Genomic DNA, 15,622 nt, shown 5'->3' with positions numbered 1-15,622 from the left:
TGCCAATATCTTGTAACATTAACAAGAAGATTGCTACCAACAACTGCCAGGATTTACCAGTAACTACATATTATTACCATTAATGCTTGAAAACCATACCTGCAGGATCACGAATTTCAATAAAGGGGGCAGGACCACTCAGAGACACCGTGACCTCCTTTAGACTTGGATCAAAGGGGATTTTCCAGATGTTTATAGCTTGTGCACCATGGTCTGTTGAAAGCAGGTGGACTTTGGATGCCTGGACTGCCTCTTTTACCCATTTCAAAACCTGCAAATGAAAACATGAGATAATGGGATTGACATTCCCAACAGAAAGTGACAACATGAAATTTACTAGGAAAGAAATAAAACAATGCTCCCCAATATTAACTTCTTTATTGGTTCTTCAATTTATGTTGATCAATTAAGTGCTACAAAGAGGAAAACATAAATAAAAATGGATATAATGTACTTCACAAATCAAGTCCTTTGCTTGATAATAAACCAGAATATGTTAAAAAAATTTCTTTCTGCATATATAATTGACTAATTTTGAGGATTACTGCTTCATCAAAGGGATTCACAATAGTTAGTCTCTGTGCACAGTACGATAAATTGCAACACTTGCCAGTGTTACATGAGACTTTCCTTTCTGGGTCACAAGACAATAGGCTCAAATCCCACTGCAGAAACTTAAGCATCAAATCTCAGCAGACAGCCAAATGCAGTACTGAGGGAGTGCTGTGCTTTCACAGTTGCAGTCTTTAGGATGATCCCCATCCTCTCAGCTGGACAAATATGAAGAGCAGCATTGGATTTTTTATCAATTAGAATCTCTAAGCTATCATCATTGAGACAGGTTTTCTAGTCATTATAACATTGCCTTCCATGATACCTTAGGTGCAAAATGTGTCTGCAGTGGTTTGCTCTACAAAAATGTCTACTCTTTAAAAGTACTTCACAAATTGTAAAGCACACAGATCACAGAAAAATCAGATACGTACTTTGACACTACTAATACAACAAATGATTTAAGCAATATACAATATTCTATAAGCAATTCTGTGAAGGCACTCATGTCCAGTACAACCTGGTACTTAAAGATGTGAAATTTTGCACATAAAAATCCAGTGACAATGAAAGTGCTCATTGCTAAGGAACAGAATTTGTGCAGACCATTAATTAATACACTATTAAAGATACGAAGAAAAAACATTTAATGTCATTTTAACCAAACGTAGAACAGAAGTGTACGTGACTTGTACAACTCTGCTCAGAAACTAGTATCTTCACTGTTTCTAGAACTTTATTCAATTTCATAACTGCCATTTTGACAGCTTATTTGCACAATCCTATAGACAGTTAAATTTTGAAATCATCAGCACTTATGTTGAGAGTTAGCACTTTATCTCATCTTACTTATAAATGATATCAAATTCCTGTTTCCATTTCTAATGATTTCTAGTGCAACCTGGTCGACTGAATTTCAAGGACTCGAACAAGATTTGCTCCATGACGCAAATAATATTTTCTCTTATATTTTATCACTGTAATTAAAATGCATAATGTCCAAGAACTGCATGACAATTGTTGAATTCCAGAATGGTTTTGCACTTAACATGATCATCAACTGCATAGAAATACAGCTATAGTTTTATGACATCAGAAAACTGATTATATTAGAATAAATACAGTACTTGATAAGGTTGTGGCTTGCTCATGGAAGGACATAATATCTATCTGTACTGCAAACACAAAATTTGACAGAATTTATGTCAAGTCTTATTTGTCAATTATATGCATAATATTATTATGACATCGTGAAGATTGTTGATATAATTATATCTCATTCAAATTTTGACTATAATGGAAAAAAAAATATCCATTTTGCCTCATGAGATTCATACCTACTCCAATGCTATAGGGGAGGCATTGGCCAAACAATACTATTGCCAGACTGTTAATACAGAGACCCAAGTTACGTTCTGGAGTTCTGGGTTCAAACTCTACCACGGCAGATGGTGGTATTTAAATTCAATTTAAAAAATCTGGAATCCATTGTCGATTGTTGTAAAAACCCACCTGGTTCACTAATGAAGAAAACTGTGATCCTTACCTGGTATGGCGTACATATGACTCCAGACCCACAGCAATGTGGTTGACTCTGGGCAATTAGGGATGGGTAATGAATGCTGGCCTAGCTAGAGACGCACACTTCCCATGAATGAATTAAAGAATTAAATTGAATTAGAATTTCTAAATAGATGCCAACCTGAATTACAGTCAGTGGGCGTTTTATTAACAGGGGAGGCAAGTGTTGGATTTGTTTGTGCTATTAGGTTTGGGTAGAGAGAAACCAATGGTTCTGATATGTTATTGAAATTGGAAGGCAAAAGAACAGATGGGATTAAATGTAAATTTGAGGAAGTACCACCTAGGAAAATAAGAAGCAATCGGTGTTAGACTTAACAGAAAAACATTAGTCGCTGTTCATCCATACCCTAAGAGTTTAAAAGCCAATGCAGATAAAATGTTACTGGTTATTTTTGATTTTTTTTGAAAAAACAAGAATGACACCTTTGATCAGGAGCCAAGGAGAACATGGTCAGGATTAGCCTGCACACTCCAAGCCACATTACCAGTGGATAGCACTGAGTAACAGTGTGCTTGTCTTCCATTTGCTTACTAACAATTCATCCACTGAATCCACAATCCTAACGTAGAGCACAGAAATACACATATTGGTGTAATCCTTATGTAACTGTCAAGATCACATCAAGGGATTTCAGCTAATAAATCAATAAGCTTACTTCCTTTCTGTAAATTCTAAACTGATTTCAGCCCAGACATGTACCTTTACTACTTTTAGGAGTAGTCTGACTTATGTCTGCTACTCCATGAATATACTTCAAACTGAGCTTGAATTTCATCTGCTATGAATTACACTGAACAACATTGAACAAACCTTCCTTTACAGTACAGTTCACTGTAGTAAGGATGTTTTGATTACGAATGGCATGCCACCCCCAACTGAGAATTTTGCACAGTCCATTAAACAATGTCCTATAACATTTCAAGTTATCCTGATTATAACATGAAACTTAATATCTCTTCACCCTCTTATGAATTGAAAATCGCCAGTAACCAGCATCAATCTATAAATGAGCATAAGTCATCATCATCATGTAACCTTCATTAACGCCAAAACCACCACTCAAACTGTTGAATTACCAAATGAATTTTGTTGCATTTTCCCAAACATCTTATAATTCCTCTCACCAAGCCTCAAACAAGAAGGAACAGTTCTGCGTTCACAGCATATTACTTCACTGGCATGATACGTGAGCCCAGGACTGACTTTGTGCAGATACACCTTAGTCAAACCAGAACACACATTAAAGCTAAGGACTGGCTGTGACTTTGACTTAAAAAAAATCCTGTGCGAAGATTAGCTCGATTTGTACATGACAGTAAGGGCAACATAAACTGATCCAAACGACCACTTTTCATCCTCTATTACAAACTTATTCCCAAATCATTTGTCAGTCAGAGTTGATTCTCTCCAAAGAAGGTAAGAAAGTCATGTTGCATTCAGCACTCAGGCATAAAAACATTTAAATACAAGAGACATCATGTAGACACAAGAGACATCAGTAAGACACATAATTAACAGTAATGGATCAGCAACTGTTGACTCTAGTAATTGATCTATTTATTAGAGTTTCGTCCAAATGGTTGTTGAAGAAATCCTGCATTTCCAAAAGCAGGTACTACCACTGAGGACAGCACATCAAGCTGCTGTAAGGGGAAACTCAGTGCACTGAGGAGTAAACTTTGACAAGCTGAGTGGCCTTTTTTTATCCCTAGCTTCTCTCAGATCCCAAGTCTGATAATTTGTCACATGTTCAGGGATAATTCTTTCATCTAGACCAGTCTAATTTACGTGATTACTTCACACTGTGGAGACACTCACTGGGAACTGGAGTCTTGGAGCAAAGCTTGTCGGGTAGGAACTTGTAGTGAGCAGTGAGTGATAAAAATTTTAAAAAAACTTCATACTGAACAAGAACAAACAATCAGGATGATATCACAGGAAAGCAATGAGGTATTTGGCTGCTTTGGAACCAATTTTAGGAACTGTGAGAGTAGAGTACAGTCCTTATTTTGGAGTTTACAGTTTATTAGAAAGAGAGAGTGCGAGAGCGCAAGTGCCAGCAGGAAGAACAAGCGCGCAAGTGCGAGCGAGACAGGCAGAGACGGACAGAGCACAAGGGAGGGCAAATGTGAGAGCGACAATGAGAGGTATCTGATTTGGTGAGTAATGGGTAAGGTTGAGTAATTTATTCCTAATTTATTGCTTACAATTAGTAAAGATCACAATGGCAGTAGAACCCACCCCTGTGGAATGCTCCTCCTGCAATATGTGAAAATCCGGGACACTTCCAGTGTTGATGTTGACCACCTACACAAGAAGCATGTTCAGCTGTAGCTCCTGATTGGTTGCATGGTGCAGCTTGAGCTGTGGATGGACTCACTATGCAATGTCCCAGGGTGGATGGAACATATACAAGCTGGATGTGTTGCTCCTGAATGGAAATGGGTCCAAAATCCTTGTTGGTAGGTTTACTCATGCTATTGGTGAGGTTTTAAACTAATTTTGCAGGGGGAGTGGGGCACAGGGTAGATGTAGAGCTGGGAGAAAGGTTCAGTCAGATATAGAAGGAATACTAGGACAGTCCAGCAGACAGAGAAGACATGCCATAAGGCATATGGGAGGACCAGAAAACTAAATTGTAACGATTTTAATGCAATCTTGGCTGTTAAGGAGGATGAACTTAGAGCATTGAGGAGCAGGTAGGAATAAGGTATCGTTGCAATTGCTGAGATATGGTCAAAGGAAGAGTAGGACTGGTAGCTCAACATTCCAAGCTTTAGAGGTTTCAGGCATGATGGAGAAATATGTAAAAGAGTGGGTTATGCATTACTGATAAAGGATAACATCACTGCAGCAACACAGGAGAATGACTCAGAAAGCTCTTCAAATGAGGCCATCTGGATAAAGATTAGAAATAAAAAAAGAGTGATCACTTTGCTGGGATTATACTACAGGCCTCACAATGGTCATAGGGAGATGGAGGAGCAGATATGTATGGAAATCAGAGAGAGGTTTGAGACAAATAGGGTTATAGTAGTAGGGTATTTCAACTTTGCCAACATTAACTGTGATCACCTTAGTGTGAAAGGATTAGACGGAGTGACATTTTTCAAGGGCATCCAAGAGAGCTTGTTGTGCCAGTATGTAGATAGCCCAACTAGAAACAGGGCAGTGCGTGACATGATCCTAGGTGGAATCTGGAATGAAGCCAGTCAAGTGATTGAAGCATCAGTTAGTAACCATTTTGGGGACAGTGACCTTAACTCTATAAGTTTCAAAGTCCTTGTATAAAGGATAGTACAGAAATAAAGTGTCTAAATTGGGGATGGCCCCATCTAGGCGATGGCCTAGTAGTATTATCACTAGACTGTTAATCCAAAGACCTAGAAAACATTCTAGGGATCCGGGCTCGAATCCCGCCACGGTAGATGTTGGAATTTGAATTTGATAAAATATCTGGAATTAAGAATCTAATGATGACCATGAATCCATTGTCGATTGTCGGGAAAACCCCATCTGGTTCACTAATGTCATTTAGGGAAGAAAACTGCCTTCCTTACCTGGTCTAGCGTACATGTGACTCCAGACCCACCGCAACGTGGTTGACTCTCAACTGTCCTCTGGGCAATTAGGGGTGGGCAATAAATGCTGCCTAGCCAGCGACGCCCTCATCCCGTGAATGAACGAAGACTCAATATCAGTGGACAGGATATAGCAAACAGACTGGAGGCAGTAACTTGAAGTTAAGTCTACATATGGAAAGTGAGAGTTTTTTTAAAAGTGGTACATTGAGAGTTCAAGGCCAGCAGGTTCCCCAAAGAGTGAAGGGCAAGGGCAGCAAGTCTAGAGAACTCTAGGTCAAGGGATATCAAAAGTTTGATAAAGAAAAGGAGGAAGCATATGGTACTACAGAGCACTAAAACAGGAGTAGAGTGATCGTAGGGAGGCACTTAAAAAAGAAATCAGGAGGGCAAAGAGATGCCACAAAACATCTTTATCAAATAGGTTTAAGGAATACCCCAAGACATTTTACAAGTGTATTGTAAGCAGGAGAATTACTGGGGAAACAGTAGGACCAAATAGAGACCAAACAGGCAATCTCTGTGTGGAGCCAGAGGACATGGGTGATGTCTTAAATGAATACTTCACATCTGTATTCTAAAAGGACAAAAACATTGTAGCTAGAGATTGGGATTGTTAATACTCATAGGGTGGAGGTATTAGATGTTTTAGGGGACATAAAGGTGCATAAATCCTTACGGTTGATGGGATGTAACCCAGGCTGCTATGGGAGCAAGGGATGTGATTGCTGGGGCCCTGATGGAGATATTTAATACTTCACTAGCCACAGGTGAGGTACTGGATGACTGGAAGATGGTTCATGTGATTCCTTTGTTCAAGGGCAGCACGGACAGGCCAGGCCAGATAGACCAGTTAGTATGACATCAGTGGTAGGGAAATTATTGTAAAAATTTCTGAGGGACAGGATTAATCAACATTTGGAAAGGTAGGGATTGATCAGGGTTAGTCAGCATGGATTTGTTGGAGGGAGATCCTGTTTGACGGATTTGAGTTGTTTGAAAAGGTGATTTAATATGTTGTTGAAGGTAGTGCAATTGATGTGATTTACATGGATTTCAGTAAGGTCTTTGACAAGGTCCCACATGAAAGGCTAGTCCAAATGGTAACAGCGCATGGAATCCAAGGCAAGTTAGCAAACTGGACCTAAAATTGGCTTGCAATCAGAAGCAAAGGGAGATGAGGGAGGGCTGTTTTTGTGATTAGATGGTTGTGACCAGCCACGTTCCAGAAGGACTGGTGCCGGGGCTCTTGCTGTTTGTTATGCACATTACCAAACCGGATGTGAATGTAGAAGGTATAATTAGTAAGTTTGCTGATAACATGAAAATTGTTGGCATTGTTGATAGTGAGAAGTATAGTCGCAGGTTACACACTGATGCTGATCAGTTGCTAAATTGTGCAGAACAATGGCAGATGGAATTTAATCCTGATAAGAATGAGATGTTGCATTTTGGGAGCTCTAATAAGGGAAGGATTTACACACAAATGGTACGTCCCTCGGGCGTCCTGAAGGATAAAGGGACCTTGGGGCACAAGTGCATAGATCACTGAAGGTTTCAGCACAGGTAAATAGGCTGGTGAAGCTGGTATACAGGATGTTTGCCTTCATTAGCCAGTGCATAAAATACAGGAACAAGCAAATCTTGTTGCAACTTTATAGAGCATTGTTTAGGTCACAGCTGGAATACTGTGTGCGGTTCTGGTCACCACACTATTGGAAAGACAGGACTGCACTGGAAAGAGTGCAGAGGAGATTCACCAGGATGTTACCTGGAATGGAAAATTTCAGTTATGAGAACAGACTGGATAAGCTGTCTTTGTTCTCCCTGGAGCACAAGAGGTTGAGATGGGGGACATCTTTGATGTATACAAAATTATGAGAAGCGTAGATAGGGTAGATTACAAGAAACTTTTCCCCATGGCAGACACGTCTAAGATCAGAGGGCATAAGTTTAAGATAAGGAGTAAAATGTTTAGAGGGGATTGAGGAAAGCCTTTTTCGTCCAAATGACAACAAAAATATGGGACACGCTGCCTGAAAGAATGGTGGAGGCAGGTATTCTTGCAACATTTAAGAAGCATCTGGATGTGCACTTAAAATGCCAGGGCATAGTAGACTATGGACCAAGTGGAAGTAAATGGAGTTAATGTAGTTTAGTATTTGTTGGTCCTTTTCTCCAAAAATAAATAGGTTTACTCCAAGAATCACCAATGGTCTACTTGTATTGTCATGCATCATAAGCCACTTGTAAACTTGCTTAGCATGGCATTGTTACAAGCTTGGAGTGGCTGATACGGCCCTTATCTTATTGTTTGGTCAGTAGAGAATTACTGTTGCCTTCCTCAGGCTAGGCTCAACTGAGAATAGGGTCCTGAATCTAAATAGAGAAAATTACGATGGCATGAGGCATGAGTTGGCTATGATAGATTGCAGGACATTACTTAAAGGGGTGACAGTGGAAAGGCAATGGCAAACATTTAAAGAGCACATGGGTGAACTGCAATAATCGCTTATTCCTATCTGGTGCAAAAGTAAAATGGGAGAGGTGGCTATACCACGGCTTACAAGGGAAATTAGAGAAAGTATTAGATACAAGGAAGAAGCATACAAATTGCTAGAAAAAATAAGAAGCCTGACAAAGGGGTTGATTGAGAAACAGAAACGATGAGTCCGAGAGCAAGTTTATTTTCCATGCAAGCTATCTGTAAAAGTTTCTATAGGTAAGTGAATTTCAAAAGGTGCCACACAGCCATAAACAGGGGAAATTAGAAGGAAGAATAAACATGGGGGAGGAGGAAGCTGATCAACTAAATACATGCTTTGGGTCTGTGTTCACAAAGCAAGACACAAATAATATACTAGAAATGTTGGGGAACACAGGGGTAAAATGAGAGGGAGAAACATAAGGAAATTAGCATTAGTAGCAAAAAGGTGTTGGGGAAATTGATGGGATCAAAGGCAGAAAAATCCCCAAAGCCTGATAGTCTACATCCCAGAGTACTTCAGGAAGTGGTCCAAGAAATAATAGATGTATCATCTTCCAAGATAGGTCATCTTCCAAGATTCTATAGACTCTGGAACAGTTACTGCAGATTAGAGAGTTGCTAATGTAATGCCTCTATTTAAAGAAATAAGTAGAGAGAAAACTGGTAATCATAGACCAGTCAACCAGACATTGATAGTAGGGAAAATGTTAGAATCCAACATAAAAGATTTGATAGCAGAGCACTCGGAAAACAGTGGCAAGATCAGACACTGTCAGCATGGATTTAGAAAATGGAAATCATGCTTGACAAATCCACTAGAATTCATCAAGGTGTAACTAGTAGAGTCAATGAGGGAAGCCCACTGGATGCTGTATATTTGGATTTTCAGAAGCTTATGTGGGACTTCACTGTAAGACATTAGCATGTAGAAGTAAAACAAATGGGACTGGGGGTAGTGTATTGAGAAGGATTAAAAATTGGTTGGCAGGCAGGAAACAAAAAGTAGGAATAAATAGGTCTTTTTCCAAATGGCAGTGACTAGTGGAGCACTGATAGGAATCAGTCCTGGACATCAGCTATTCAAAATATATATTAACGATTCAGATGAGGAGCACAATGTAATATCTGCAAATTTGCGGTTCATACAAAGCCAGAGTTTTTTCGGGGGGATTGGGAGCTGTGAGGAGGATACAGAGATGAGTCAGTGAGATTTGGACAAGCTGAGTGGGCAAATGCATGACAGATGCTACAATGTAGATAAATGGGAGGTTATTCACTTTGGGAACAAAACTAAGATGACAGATTATTTCTGAAGAAGGGTCACGACCCAAAACATCACCTTTCCTGCTCCTCTGATGCTGCTTGGCCTGCTATGTTAATCCAGCTCTACACCTTGTTATGACAGATTATCTGATTGTCTATAAATTGGGGGGCAATGTCCAACAAGACTTGGGTGTTCTCATACACCAGTCACTGAAGATAAGCATTCATGTGCAGCAGGTGGTCAAGAGGCAAATGGTATTTGGTCTTCATAGCAAGAGGATTCAAGTACAGGAGTAGGGATATCTTGCTGCATTATATATTGTACATTATATATTGAATATTGTGCGCAGTTTTAGTCTCCTTATCTGAAGAAGGATGATCTTGCTTCAGAGGGAGTGCAGCAAAGCTTTACCAAGTTGATTCCTGTGATGGCAGAACAGACATATGAGGAGAAAGTGAATCAGTTAGGATTATATTTGTTCAACTTCAGAAGAATGAGGGGGAATCTCACTGAAACCTGGAAATTCTCACAGGACTAGACACGGTAGATGTCGGAAGGATGTACCTGATGACGTGGGAGTCCAGAAGCAGGGGTTACAGCTTAAGGATATGGGGTAAACCACTTAGTACTGAAATGAGAAAATATATCTTCACCCACAGACCCAGAGCCAATGGAATTCGCTACTACTGAAAGCAGGCAAAACATTTCTAAATATAATCTGCAATCATCTCACTTTGAATACCTTTCAGCTGCTTCATAGTCTTCCAAACATAAGTCATTGACTATTTCTGCATTCTAGTGATGGATACTGTAGGTATCTGTAGGTACTGTAGCGAGGTAGTGGTTTGCCAGTGAATCATTGGCAGGATCAGAATTGGGCTGGTGCACAAAGTGTCATACCAGAAAACTATTAATCTAAGACAGTAGAGTCACTTCCTCTGCAAACTTAAATTAATGAAATATTCTAATGCCCAGGTCCTTATTCGTACCAAGTTCCATTCACCCATCACTGCCATGTACCTGTTGACTTACACTGACTCCCAGTTCAGCAAAACTTAAAATTCTCATCTTCATTTTCACCTCCTTTCATAATCTGTCCCTTTTTATCACCGTAATCTCTCCCAGCTCCACACCCTTTGCAGTATTGGTGTCCCTCAAAATCTGGCTTCCTGAACATCCTGGATTTCAATTATTCTAATATTGATGGTCAGGTTATAGCTACTGAGGCCCTGAGCTCTGGAATTTTCTTTAAATCCTATGCCTCTCCATTTCTTTCTTCATCTGAGGCACTCATTCAAACTTAACACTTCATCCAAATCTTTAGTCAAACATCCCCAGTATCACCTTATGTGGCTCAGTGATAAATTTCATGTTACAATATGCCTGATAATCATATTAACAAGTTTTACTGTATTAAAGGCCTGGTAGAAATATGTGTTAGTGTTGAATAAGTGACACAATCAATTTAAGTAGCAGCGGACATAGGTTTCTGGACTATCATAGATGCACTACACTTATGAGTTCTGCAATAAACAAAGAGTGTCACGTATCGGTTTGTCCTAAGTCACAATGTCAAAGTATGACTCTCAAAATGACAGTCTTTTTTTGTTGTCAGATCACATGTGATTCAGGCTGCTTTTAAATTAAGGTAATTTATGATACACACATGCACGTTTCTAAAATTTCTAGACATAAACATTTTTGAAAATGTATGTACAGCCAATGAGAGTGTAATCTAGCAATAGTCTTTACATTAGGACATTTGATTAAAAAATTATGGAGCCTTTATAATCACTCTCCCAATGTCGTTGTGGTTCTGTTAACAAAGTGGTCAAAATTGGAATTATCAAGCTGTCCAGAATCATAGAATTCCTACAGTGTGGAAAGGGGCCATTTGGCCAATTGAGTCCACACCAACCCTCCAAAAAGCATCTCACCCTGCCTCAAACCCACATGCTATCTCTGTAACCCCACATATTACCATGGATAATCCACCCCCTGGACACTACAAACAACTTAACATCTAACCTGCACATTTTTGGACTTTGGGATGAAACTGGAGCACCCAAAAGGAAACTCACGCAGACATGGGGAGAATGTGCAAACTCCACACAGTTGCCTGAGGCTGGAATTGAACCCACTTGCCTGGCGCTGCAAGACAGCAGTGCTAACCACTGAGCCACTGTGCCACCCCAATACCATTTTTTTCTCTCATTTGCCTCCTGTCTGCAGCTATGTTAAATCATAGAAGGTTATGTATTTTCCCATATTGTTTTGACAGGAAGAACATCTAGTGGGTATGAGAGGGGATATCCTCGCCAGGACTTTTTTTTTTCCCATTCCCCATACCATCCACTCAAATCTGCTAAATAAGTACTTCTGAAACATCTTCTCACTGAGACCCCATTTTCAGCTTGAAAATTTTCACAACGCCTCAGTAAGTTAGAGATTGTGGGACCTGTTAGAGGAAGAACACAGCTGATATAAACTTGACCAGAACTCCGTGGCAACCATGGCTGCCTCAGAACGCGTGACCCAAAATTTTAGTTTAGCAATCCACTTGAGGTCTTGATCCCTACTTTGTGAACCTCTGGTGTCCAAAACCTGGAAAATTCTTAGGGCACACAGTCTCATTTCTACTAGTTTATCCAGGTCAAAATACCTTGGTTACTTAAACAATGTAATTGTTTCTTCCAATTCCATGTAACCTGTCAAGACATCTAATAGGGAGCTTTCCCTAATGGCTGCCTAGATAGCAGATGAAATTCAGTACAGAGTAATGTGAAGTGATTTATTTTGGTGGAAAGAATATGGATAGACATATGTACATAAGTCATTAATAGGGGCAAGACAGGTTAAGCAGTTAATAAAGCATACTGTATCCTAGGCTTTATTAAAATGGCAATACAGTATAAAAACAAGGAAGTAATTGGTTTAAGTTATGACAAAAATGAAAATGAATTGTAAGTTAGTTTTCCTTTTATACTTCATTTTCCAATCTTACTTCAAAAATTGGTATCATATTCATAACTATTGGATCATTGACATTCCTTTCCAAAATCTATGTGATAAATACCCACACACAGTAGGAACATGGATATAAATTAGCTGAGTGATATATAGTTGTTGGATGCTTTCTGGTCAGTGGGCGAAGGCTGTGGTGGAGTTCCTGAAAGGTCAGTGTGGGGATCCTCGCTCTTCCTGACACATACCAACGATAAAGACCTTAATGTACAGGGTGCAACTTCAAAATGTGCATACAGTGCAAAATTTAGAAGTGTTGTAAACTAAGAGTAACCTGGAGTATTGTGTATCATGTTGATGCTCATATTTAAGAAAAGATAAACTGACATTGGAGGCAGTTCAACAAAAGATTCACTAGGCTGATTCCTGTGACAAAGGAGTTGACTTATCAAGAACTGCAAAGTAAATTAGGCCTTTATTCATTAGAGTTTAGAAGAATGATGTGGGATTTTATTGAAATGTACAAGATGCTGAGGGCATTGACAGGGTAGGTGTTGAGAAGATGTTTCCACTAGTGAGGAAATTTCCAAGGAGCAGGCACAGTTATAGAAGAAGCTAATGTTCATTTGCACATCTCTTCTCCAAGGGAACAGTGAATACCTGGAATTCTCTACACCAGAGAGTTATGAAGGCTAGATCTCCGGAAGTATTTAAAGAGAAAAGATTTTTGAAACATAGAGTAGTTGAGGTCTGGGGCAGCTCAGCCATGATCTTATACAATGGGGAGGCAGGCCAGAGAGGCTGAATGGCCCACTACATCTCCTACATCTTATGTTCTTCTGAGATGTATACAGAACTTCAAAAAAAAAAGTTAAGTTGGTCGAATGGGCAGAATAAGTTCAATGCAGAGTGATGTGAAGTAATTTATTTTGGTAAAAAGAACATAAATACACTATAAAATCAAGGGTAGAGTTTCAGGAGCAAACGAACCTGCATGTGCACATAAATCATTTATACTGGCAAGACAGGTTAAGCAGTTAAAGCGTACTGTATCTTAGGCTTTAGTTAAATAGCAATAGAGTACAAGAACAAGGTGGTGATTGGTATAAGTTATGACTTGAAGACAGACAAACAAATGAAATCACCCTCCCTAACCCTGTATTTCCGGCACAGTAAAACATTCAATGACCCTTAAAATTGACCCCAATGACCCCTAACCAGACTTTTTGAATAACCAGTACCAGACTTCGTGAATAATTGATACCAGACACCAAGTTTATAGGTTAAGTAAAAGAGTTAACAATTTACTAATAACACAGTAGATTTAGCAAAATTAGGCAACAAGGTAATCCAATAATATCTATGATTTATACCCAATCTTCTTTTACTCTAGCCCCCATTCACACAAAGACAGACAGAAACAGACGCAGTTAAGGGATAAATCATAAGAAAAAGTTAAATGTAACTGGCCAGTTTGCTTAAGCAGACTCAATGATCCATAACATCACAGGCAGATGGGACTATATCTATTGGTTTCTCATGACATTATTGAATGCAACTAGCTTCCAGTAGGGTCTAGACCCGAAATGTCAGCCTTCCTGCTCCTATGATGCTGCTTGGCCTGCTGTGTTCATCCAGCTCAACACCATGTTATCTCAGGCTTCAAGGCTTCAAGGTATATCCACTTAATTCTTATAATTGAGATTCTATTCTTTGTACTTTCAATAATTGATAATGAGAGGACAACCAGAGAGCAATCAGACCTCAGTCGTATAGCTTTTGCAGCCACAATTCTACTGACCTAAACATAGTTCAAAAATCAGTTCAAATTTTGGTTTCTCTGTGTTAGCGTCAATGTCTCTCTGAGGCCTGTTAACTTTCAGACATCAGCCATCTGTTTGAACGTAATGTATTTCTAGAACTGGAATGTCTAGAGCATTATTTGAACAAGAATCAACCAGCAATTAACATCCAGGCCTGGCCTCATAAGCAAATAGCTGTTGGTTTCTCTCTTTATAAAAAAAAAGTTGCTGCTCACAATCCAAAGGTCACTTTCATCTCTTAGCTCAGTTCACAGTTCCAAACCAATAATGATCTTTTTGAAAAAAAAGGAAAATCAGCAAGGGTTCTGACAAAGTCAAGGTGAGGTCTTCTGGGACCTGGATTTCGCTGAATTATGGAAGATCATGTATATTCAGTACAAAAGCAATTTATTGTAATATGAGGAAAAATTGAGTAGGTTGGATTGACATTCATGTAGTTTAAAATAATGAGAGGTGATCTTACTGAAATGTACAAGAATCTGGGGCGGCCCGATCAGGGTAGATGCTAAGAGAATGTCTTCTGTCAGAGTAATTTAGAACTGTGGGCTTCATAAGAGGTCTTTCATTTAAGACAGAAATGAGGGGAAATTTCTTCTCTCAGAGCCTTGTTAGTCTTTGCAATCCAATTGCTGTTTCTACAGAGAGCAATGGAGACTATGTCACTGAATACATTCAGGGCTGAGGTAGACAGATTTTGGATTTTCAAGGGAATTGAGAGTTGTAAGGGGCAGCAGGAAAGTTAATTTAATATTATGGTCAGATTAGCTAGTTGGAATACACTTGAGGAGCCAAATGGCCTCCTGCTCTTATATTTTTGATAACCTTACATATGGTCCTGGTATCAGTGCAAGAAGGCCTAGGAAGGAAATCATTCCTGACTAGAAAAAGTTTGTTCAGGAAAGTTATGATAAGAAGTGAACTATACTTGCACCAAGACTTTATTTTCTACATGACTGAGATTTACTTAACACAAGTCAAATTGAAGGGAAATTTACCATAAAAGTTTACTAATTGTAAAACAAAATAATTCACATTTATTTTCATTTCACTAAAGTGTTTATCATTCTGCCTTTCTCATGTGCAGTAACAGAATTCAGGTCATGTAATATGTAACTTTTACTGTTACAATATCTGGATTAGGTTATCATACGATTAGATGTTGGGTAATAATGGTAAGCACCTGAATGAAATGAATGTGGTGATGCCAAGACAGAGGGAATGCCTACAGCAGAACTAGTAACAGTAGATTTGACCTTTCACCACAACTCTCAATTGCTCACATGTTTTTGTTTTATCAGGCTTTTTATATCTGACATCAGATGTTGGATGAATCACAGTTTCCTTGAACTACACATGGGCAACCAC

At 39.1% G+C, this 15,622-nt stretch overlaps 1 protein-coding gene across 1 annotated transcript in view; it reads right to left on the bottom strand.

Annotated features, from left to right (window-relative positions):
* hmcn1 (hemicentin 1) overlaps positions 1-15,622 on the bottom strand; it is a 578,667-nt gene that overhangs the window by 457,754 nt on the left and 105,291 nt on the right. Inside the window, exon 5 of the mRNA XM_048602072.1 lies at positions 100-271. Within this exon, the coding sequence (XP_048458029.1) occupies positions 100-271 (172 nt within the window). The remainder of the gene's footprint in view (positions 1-99; positions 272-15,622) is intronic.

The sequence above is a fragment of the Rhincodon typus genome, chromosome 10, assembly GCF_021869965.1.
Source record: "Rhincodon typus isolate 14 chromosome 10, sRhiTyp1.1, whole genome shotgun sequence".
Lineage (NCBI taxonomy): Eukaryota > Metazoa > Chordata > Chondrichthyes > Orectolobiformes > Rhincodontidae > Rhincodon > Rhincodon typus.
Note: the sequence above shows the minus strand (reverse complement) of the source record. Positions and strands in the feature narration are given on the sequence as shown.